We start from the raw sequence: 9,741 nt of genomic DNA, 5'->3' as shown, positions 1-9,741 counted from the left end.
ATGGCTGACTCCAAGCATGCGAGTACTCCTAATGAAATCAGGGCTGATGGTGGCATGCCTAAAGTTCCTGTTTAAGTGGAGCTGGACTGGGGTCTTTTCCTCTGGGGATACATACAGGATTTGCCAAGCTCTCAGTTTGGTCCCTCTCAAATCAATGTTTCCATTTAAGAAGGCCTTTGGAAAGGAAGGAACTTCCTAACACACCTGGCTTGGCTATCTAGATATACATTTTTCACTCTGTAGTCACAGCTTTTCTTGCCACTTCTGCAAGGGTCTACCATATAGTTCAGGAAGAGTGAGTTCATTCTCAGCTATCTTCTGCCCTGCTGAAACCTGTCAGGGAGTCCTGTCAGGCTCTAACTAGCAAGCATATGAAGTCCCTCCAACAGCAGAGGAACAGCATTTCATAAATTGCAGGATCAAGGCTGTAATGCTGCATTTGTGATATCCCTTTCATTTATATTGCAATGGGCTGATGAGACAGACTCAGGATCAAGACTAAAGCTTAGCTTCACAAAGTGGAGGAAGCTGAGCTGTGAGGGAGAGTGCTCTCTCAGACTCAGAGCACCTGGTTCTCCTTTCAGTGTAAAGTGAGTGTGAAGTGGAGCGTAGAGTGTAAAGTGGGTTTACAAACACTGTGCCACATCCCTAACGAAACAGGTAGCCTTCCATTCAGTTGGAGCTATGCAGGTTTACACAGGCCCAGGGTTTGGCCCGTTAATGACTCAAGAAGAGCGCCAGTAACTGTGAAATGGTTGTTTCAGGCTTCTTCTGCGCTATACCAAGAGAATGCCTCAGCTGCCCTCCAAAGAGCTGATCCAATACACAAAGGAAATGGTGGTAGTTGCTTCCAGGTGCTGTCGGCTCAGCGATGACAAACAAATGCTGTGTTCTGAGGGATTTGTGAGTATATGTTTTCCTAGTCTTGGACCCATCCTCTTCCTATTGCCACGACATTGCTCCAAGTTTCCAGGTGCCCAGGGCTCAAGACCCAGAACCCTCAGTGAACTGTTTGGGATTGACTGGGTTCGGAGGCATGAGGCAGATCCTCAGGTGGAGTAAACTGGTGTAACATGATCTGAGCTAATGGATTTATGCTGATTCACACCAGCTGAGGATCTTGTCTATATTTTTGCAAAGGGAACTGTCAGGCTCAGGTTAAGCAAGGCCTTTACGGCTTTGCTGAATCGGGCCCTTAGTTACATAAACTGGTTCATAGCATGACTCTCCTTGATGTCTATGATCTGAATCAGGCTCTGGGTAGATATGGGATAGCACCCATGTGGCTTCATTGGAATGATTAATTCGAAGTTTACTTATGAAGCAAGATTTAAAAGGACCTCCAACTGGCCTCCACGTACACACACACACAGTAGGACATATCCCCACAAATCCCGCTTGGTGCAAGCAAAGCACATACCAATAGGATTTTACGTGTAAACTTTGTCATTAGAGTGCACACAAATGACAGTGTATAAAGCTATATATATAACAATGCCCCTATTTAAAAATGAGACCCCATTTTGGACTCTGTCTGGCACAGCAAGCTGCAGGGCTGTTTTGTTTTTAAAGTTCTTTAAACGTTAAATAAATGTATTTGTAAGCTCTCAATCACCTTGATGTTGTTAAAAGCATGATGTGTCCAAAGAAATGTGGTTTTAAATGTAAACATTTCTCTCTTCCTCTCAAGCTGGATCTTGTGCTTGGGGGAATATGTAGAAGACATGGGACGGATCCTATAAACCAGAATGTCTGCCATTGTTGTGATGATTCCTATGCTCTCAGGGCGCCCTGTATCACCAGCTTGGATGTTGATGAAAAATACATACCAATACCATTGACTCCTAGTCTATTTACCTTTGATGAAGGCTTGTGTACAACTGAAGAAAACAAACTACAAGAAAAGAAGCAGAAGTAAGATATGCCTCACTTGTATGCACCCTCATCCTTACTATGTTCACCTAGATACACACTCTTCTTATTCCTTCATCCCCTGGTCAGTCCCTCCAAGCATGGATCACTGTTCTGCCATCCCAATCTGCCTGAGAAAGAGAGGGTGGGGGGTGGCACGGGGAGTGTTCCCCCTCCCTGCCTTCTCTTAGGCTCCTTGCAGCCTATGCTGCCCCTGTGCACACCTAGATCCAGCCCCCACCAGGCCCCACAGCTGCCTGGCAGCTCCTTGTCTGTGCCCTACCCCTGAACTTGCCCCTGCCCCTGCTTCAGTTGCAGTGCCCTGTTGGGGCTGGATCTGGGCACACAGGGTCATAGTCATAGAACCATAGAGAAGCTGGGCTAGAAGGGACCTCCAGAGGTCTAGTCGAGCCTGAGGCAGGATCATCGCTATTCAAACCATCCCATACAAACCATAATCTAAACTGCATAAGACCACCCTCAAACCTTGATATAACATAAACCGGACACCCTAACCTGCCACAGGTAAAGCAGGGGAACCACAGTAACCAGCAATGTTCTGCTTCTATAAAATATTGTCATCATACACTCAAGAGGTTCTGGGTAGAGGGCCACGCGTGGTCAGCATGGTCTGCAGGGACCCCAGGAATAGGCAGGGAGGAAGAATCCTCGTCCACTGTTCTTGGGCTGATCAGTGCTGCAGGGCAGTGATCCAGGGGTAAAGAGGTTATAGGGGGAAAAAGGGGTGCTTGGAGTGGCAGGAGAGCAATCTAGGGATGGAGACGATGATTTGGGGGTCAGGGATCAGAAGGGGTAGCATCCTGGCATCTCCACACCAGCTCCCCACTCCAATCCTGCCCCCTCTTACTCCTTACCCATGCCTCCCTCTCCTTAGCCCCATGCCCCTTTCACCCCTTTTCTTTCCATCCCCACTCACCGCATTCCCATGCATCTGTTGCCTGGCTAGTCACAGCTGTCAGTCCAGGACTGAAAAGTGCCATGTGCTAGCTAGTTCAACTGTTGATGAAAAATACATACCAATACCATTGACTCCTAGTCTATTTACCTTTGATGAAGGCTTGTGTACAACTGAAGAGTACAAACTACAAGAAAAGAAGCAGAACTAAGATATGCCTCACTTGTATGTACCCTCATCCTTACTATGTTCACCTAGATACACTCTCTTCTTATTCCTTCATTCCCTGGTCAGCCCCTCCAAGCATGGATCACTGTTCTGCCACCCCAATCTGCCTGAGAGAGAGAGGGTGGTGGGATACTGGAGGACAGCAAAGTAGTAGTTTAATCTCAGGTGAACATCCAGAAGTTAATTTAACTCAGGCTAGGTAGCACAGCTCAAAGATTATCCTCACTCAAAGTGGCAGAACTTTAAAATGCCAGAAGGCACTTAGCACTTGTTAATGAACCTTAATGTATGATCATTCAAGTTTTAAGTGCTCTTAACATGGTCCAATTGTAATGTATGATCTCACCCTGAGTCTCTGAGGAACTTTTGATATTTTCATCCTTAAGGTCTAAAATGTCATTATGGCCATATTTTTAAGTGCCTATGTTTCTGGGTGCCCAATTTGAGGGAGCTGCAGCAGGTGAGATTTTTTTCAGAGGATGAGAGCTCAGAAGTTTCTTAAATTTATGCTTATGCGATGTATGAAATTAGATAGTATATTTTGCAAGAGGCAGAGATTTTTGGGGCAGTATATTTTATAGGACCAACTGCATGATTAGGATACAGTTAGACAAGCTTTTGAATGTAAGGCAATTTTCCTTGAAAAGGAGTGTCTTGCATTTAAAAGCTTGTTTAATTATATCCCAATCATGCAGTTGGTCCAATAAAAGATATCCCCCCCCAAAAATCCTTGGCTCTTACATAATTCTTAGACCATCATTACTATATCACTCTAATGCTTTCTGACTCCATTTTGAAATCTTAATAGCATGAATTAGCAGAAAAATTCCTAAAAATGTGTATGTATTAATCCAGATATAGATTCAGGTATTTACATTAGGACATCAAACTTTAAAAGTTAGGCTGTCTATTTGTGGTACTTGTATAATCCTCATAACTGTAGCATCTTAGTGGGTGCATCTACACGTACATTTAACATGTAGCAATAAACTCCGGTGCAGTTCACTCCAGAGTTTATTGCTTCTGGGTGCAGTGTTCATATGTGTGCCTGGGATCACATCATGTTGAGCTGGTGTAGAGCGGCCCCAGCTGGCAGGGAGCCTCATGGGTCAGCCTGCCAGCCTGGGGCTCTTCCACCCCAGCTCAATGTGTTGTGGAAGAGTTGGCTGGGACACGAGGGTGCTACAGTATGGGGCTAGCCAGCAGGCAGTCCCCTGTACTGTAGCACCCTTGTATCCTAGTCAGCCCCAGTCACCGTTTACATGTGCGTTTCAGTACATGTAACTACTCCACTGTAGGATAGTACTTGTCCTGGATAGCTACAAAGGAGCTCATTAATTTAATGCACCCCAATATGGGTGCACATGTAGACAGTGATGCTTTACTGTAGAGCTAACTGGTCAGCTCCGCAGTAAAGCACACATGTAGATACACCCAGTATCTGTCAATCTTTGAGGCCTTTATCACAACACATATAGGTGTGGGTGGGACAACATTACTATCCCCATTTTGTAAATGGAGAAATGAGGCACAAAATGTTTACATGACTTGAAAATTATTACAATGACACCAGAGAAAAGCAGTAGATCAGGGAATTTAACCTAGTCCTCCTAAGACTAAAAACCATGTAGCATTCCTTCCACCCCATGGTAAAAAGGGCCCCTTGCCTCCCTCTGTGGTAAAGCTCATGTAGCTCTTTCCTCCTCAGTAGCTCTATGATTTACCTTAGAGCTAATGGGCCCTGGGGGCAGTTATACATGTGCTTTGGTAGGGTCAGAAGGTGGGCAGGGGAGGGCACTTTATTTATAGTAGCTCTGGGAGCAACTCTAATTAAAGCACCCAGAGCATCTCACATATCAGCATCCCTGTGCTTGTTGAACAAGCTTTAGATAAAGCACCCCTGCTGCCATTTTGAAGTGCAAGGACACTGATACACAAGACGTAGGAGGCTGCTGGAGCATGGTAGTTGCTTTGACATACTGGAATTACAGTGCGTCAGAGCAGCCTCCCTGCTCGTGTATAGGCACCCTTGGTTCTTAGTGTGCCGTATCTTCTTTCCTCAGAGAGCAGCTAAGAAGCTGGCTGCTCCTGCTGTTACAAAAAGCAGACTCTTCTGCAAATAACTTTCCTCCCAGGGGAGCACAGTGCCTGTCTCTGCTTACTACACAAGCTATCCATGTCACATAGAGACTCTCTAATGCTTTTGGTTAGGTGACCTGATGCATCATGCAGGCCTGGTTCAGCCACTCTCCATTTGGATACTTGAACTGCATATATCATATGTACAAACTGGCAGCCTTTTGAGGTACTTGGGGTCCTTCCATTCCCCTTCCTCCCTTCTTACCCCTGCCTCCCCAGAGCCTCCAAAGTAAAACACACCATGACAAAAATTACTGCTGAATTGCATACATGTTCAGGGCCAATCAAACTCAAACCCAAAGGTTACTACTTCTACTCTACTAGGGAATGCTAGAGATTTCCTTCCAGCTGTAGAGTTCTCCATGGGGAGTTGACCAGGCATAATGAAACTATGAAAAGGGAGATAACAAAACTTTAAAATAAGGATTTGCAGAATCGGAGGAATAGCAATGCTTCAGTAAATCGTGTGTTTACTTTTAGCTGTGTATTGCTGAGGTTTGTTTGTGTTTCAGTCTGCTTATCAACCTCATCAAGTATAAGCCTCACATTACAAAAGAACAGCTGGACTCCATCACTACAGCTTTTACCACCTTTAGAGAGAAGTGCTGCAAGGTGGACAACCATAATGCATGCTTTGCGGAAGAGGTATCTTACCATTTTTCTCATTCATTTTAATCAAGAGGGAAGCACAGAATTTACAAAGGGGATGTGTAGACATCTACATTTTAAAAAGTTTTGCAGCTTGCTATAATTGCTTCAGTTTGATTTCTAGAGGAGAAACCATATTGCCTGTATCTGCATGTGTATGTGCAAATGTGCCAAACGAATGTATGTTGCCTAGGGGCATGTGTAGATCAAACAGAGGCCCTAAATTGAAGTGGTGGGTTTTTAAAAACACCGCTTCATTTTAGGGCAAAGTAAACCCCCATGTCGTGTACATCGGTGTCTTACCTGCCTCTATGGGAGGGTGAGCTGCCGGCGGGCAGAGTGGTCCCTGGGCTGTGGGGGGAGAGGAGGGCTGGTATGTCCCTCCACCGAAGCAGCCGTCCCCACCCCCAGGTGGCACCTGCCCACAGGCACCTGGCTTGGGCAGTTGTGGGGGCACTGCAGCCATGGAGGGAAAGATCGGGTCCCTGCACAGCTCATGCAGGCAGGCAGGCTCCGGGGTGGGGAGGGGAACAGATCAGGCTTGCCACTTTTTTTTTTTCTTTGGTGGAGCCTACCTTCCCGGGCTGCAGGAAGGCTGAGCCTCACAGAGCCCGGTGCTTCTCTCCATGGCTGTAAGGCAGCAAACTAAAACTCCGTGGAGGTGTTTTACTTTGCGGTACCCCAAAGTCATTTAAGGCACATTACACTGCCAAATGTGCAGTGCTACATTGCTACAGTGCTGGAATGAATACGCAATACACCACTAATGCATGCAAACACCAATACTATTAAAGCGGTACAAAAGCATTTAGCCCACTTTAAAAAGTCATGCACACGTGCCCCTCGTTTCATCTACACATGCGGTGACATGTCACATGAACCCTTTTTGCTCACATTCTGGAGTCTACATCTGCAGAGCTCATCCCACAATTCTGGGTTCTGAAGGATCATAGGACCCTTACGTAGGGAAGAGGACAGGTTTTGGGCTTTTAGCTCTATAACAGTTCCTTCTGAAGGGTTTAATTTAAGCGCTCTCTCCTAAAACCCTTGATAGAGTATAGAAGTAGTTTTGTAACATTTAGATGAAGGCAGCTATTTATAAAATTATCAGTGATTGAATTTATTTTTTTACACCAGTCCTAATTTTCCTCCATGTCTCCCATTCTTTTCCATAATAGTTCACATTCATTTCCCTTTGTAGCTTACAACTGTTCATTTTTCTCCCTTACATTATGCCCCTTTTACTCTCTATTTCTTGGTTGTTTCCCTTTATTTGTATATTTCTCACCTGAAATTTAGTAGATGGTCACATTTACAATGCCTAAGCCAGAATGGAATCCTTCTCTTTCCCCAAAGTTTTACTTGCTCTGCAGTCTTCTCAGGGGTAAAATCCAAACACTTATTTATGTTTTTCATTTAAATAAGCAAAGGTATTTTTCATTCCAAATCTGTAAAAGTAACATACAAGTAGAGCCAAGAGCTCTTTTATGGTCACTGTCAGAGCTGAATTGCATATTAAATATCTCTCTAACAACTGTAATGTCTATAAGAGATCCTCAGCTTTACTTAATGGCCACATTAGAGTACAGTAACATTTCCTTTCCCTTTAGGATTCTACTACAATATTCTATTTTGATTCACATAAAATTTGAAACTGTGTAACTTGGGGGGGGGAGGAGACGGGGCATGGAGGGCGACTTGCAACTATATGTTTATGTACTCCTGTGTGCTTTTAAAATGAGAAAAAAATGCTGCTGAAGTGACAAGGATAATATTGTTTATCCAAATATACATAACTTCCTGAATTTTATTACTAATGAATGCTTTGTGTCTTTTTTGCCAGGGCCCAAATCTGATAACCCAGGGCAAGGCTATTTTGGGAGAATAAAACTACTCAGGTAATCTCATTGGAACGTATATCCTGAATTGCATAAAGCAGTAACATCACTTTAGCAGTAAGACTATCTAGTCTGAATATACAGAAGGTGTAAATAAAAGCTTAAGAATTGCCATAGTGGAAAACCCAGATCCTAATACTTGATGTAAACCGATGTAGCTATATTGAAGCCAATATATAGTAGGAGTACTCAACCCCCAGCTCATGAACCAGCCCCTGGGGTTCCCCACAGGCCCAGAAATTTGGTAGCAGAGGGGTGGTGGCACTGCTTTCCTACTGCCAACTTTCTGGACCCAGGGGGAGCTTTGGGCCCTGCACACTGGGTCAGGCACCCAATTTCAGCATGTAGGGCTGTGTGGTGGAAGCATTGCGCCCCAGGGCCCTTTCCCAGCATGAAGGACCAAGAGGTGGTGGCACTGGGCCCCAGGACCCAATCCTCACACATAAGGAAGAGAGGGGGCAATGCTGGGCCTCAGGGCCCAATACCGGCATGTGGAGCCTGTTCCTCACACAGGACTTGATCTGGCCTGTGAACCGAACCCACACCATTCATCTGGCCTGTGGGGCCAAAAGCTTGAGCACCACTGAACTATGGAAATTTACACCAACTAGGACTCTCTCCTGGTCATCAAGTTGCTAGCCCTAAAGTGACCAAGTCAAGGTAGATGACACAAAGAAAGGCATGGAACCCCATAATGAATCAGGTCAGTTGTGGAACATTAAGCCCAGTCAACACATGAGTGTGAACATTTTAACTGAAAGTGTGATTTAGAATCTATTTTAGTTCAGCTTTCTGTACTCTTAAATTGAAGTCAACAAGGGTGGGATTAATTTAGCTCAAAAAAAATTCAGGGAAATGTGTAAATTAAACTGAAATAAGGAACCCTAAGACCAAACTGACAGTGTCCAGACAGAGTTTTATATCAACTTAATTAAAATAGAGAAAACTGATTTAAAAGTTAAATGGTGCAACTTCTATTTCTAGAGGTGGCCAAACTTTTATGGGGCCAGGGGGAAGGCTGGGGAACTTATTTTTTATTCTTAAAAGCATACAAATTGAAAACCTTTATGTTTTTATCCTAGCTAGTGTAACTAAAGTCCACTGAATCTATAATCATAAGGGTCAGACCTTTGATCCTTTTTAATTCAATTCTCCGTTGAGTCACTATAGAATAATAATACATTCATTTAGTATTTTTTTTATAGAATATTGTTCAAATTACAATACAGACAATTACTAATTTATAAGTTAATTTACTAATGCATATGCTTCTGCAACAGCATACAAAGAACAATACAGATGCCTATTAGTACCTTGTGATTGCAATCACTTTTTTCTTCATATTTCACAGTGGAAGAAGATGGCGATAAAATTCATCTGTGCTCCATTTATTTTGTTTTTTCTTTTCTATTTGCCATCTATGTCTAAGTTCTCTCAAGTGAAGGAAACAAGATTCTTCTATTATTTTTATCTCTCAGTTTTGCGACCATTCAATAATGAATAAAAACTTCAAAAAAACCTCCCTCCCTGTCCTGGCCTGTTGATTCACTGCATGAAGAATTACTTGAAAACAATTTCCTACAAACTTGTTGCAGCACCATTACCAGTTCTTAGCTGTATTTCCTTAGCTGGTTATGTCAAGGGCATGCTTCAGAGAATTTATCATTTTAAACCAGGCTTCTTAGTTATTTTTATAATGTCCACAAACATATTTGGCACTCTCTGAATATAGCAAAACAGATCTGTCCTGACTAGCTTTCTGTCTGAAGTCTGTTTAGATTGTTAAAGCAGAGGGGACAGATTCCAAACAGTGGATACAAGTAAGGACAATATTTAAACCACAACCTTTACTTAAATCTCATGAACTTTGGTGGGACTGAAAATTAAGAGTGCACTTAAATCAAGGTAAAATCTTTTTTCTTTATGTTTTACATCTTATTTACCCTTTTTAAACACTTAGCTCTTTCATTTGTGTTTTAATCTTTATGTGTTAATCTTTAT

The 9,741-nt window shown here is 43.3% G+C and overlaps 1 protein-coding gene across 1 annotated transcript in view; it reads left to right on the top strand.

Annotated features, from left to right (window-relative positions):
* LOC102376179 (alpha-fetoprotein-like) overlaps positions 1-9,735 on the top strand; it is a 34,008-nt gene extending 24,273 nt beyond the window's left edge. The window contains exons 12-16 of the mRNA XM_014517513.2: positions 765-903; positions 1,691-1,914; positions 5,707-5,839; positions 7,686-7,740; positions 9,092-9,735. Of these exons, the coding sequence (XP_014372999.1) occupies positions 765-903; positions 1,691-1,914; positions 5,707-5,839; positions 7,686-7,730 (541 nt within the window). The 3' untranslated portion in view covers positions 7,731-7,740; positions 9,092-9,735. The remainder of the gene's footprint in view (positions 1-764; positions 904-1,690; positions 1,915-5,706; positions 5,840-7,685; positions 7,741-9,091) is intronic.
* Positions 9,736-9,741: the final 6 nt, after the last annotated feature.

Source organism: Alligator sinensis, unplaced genomic scaffold, assembly GCF_000455745.1.
Source record: "Alligator sinensis unplaced genomic scaffold, ASM45574v1 scaffold222_1, whole genome shotgun sequence".
NCBI lineage: Eukaryota > Metazoa > Chordata > Crocodylia > Alligatoridae > Alligator > Alligator sinensis.
The sequence above is the reverse complement of the archived record's forward strand: the minus strand, read 5'-3'. Positions and strand labels throughout refer to the sequence as shown.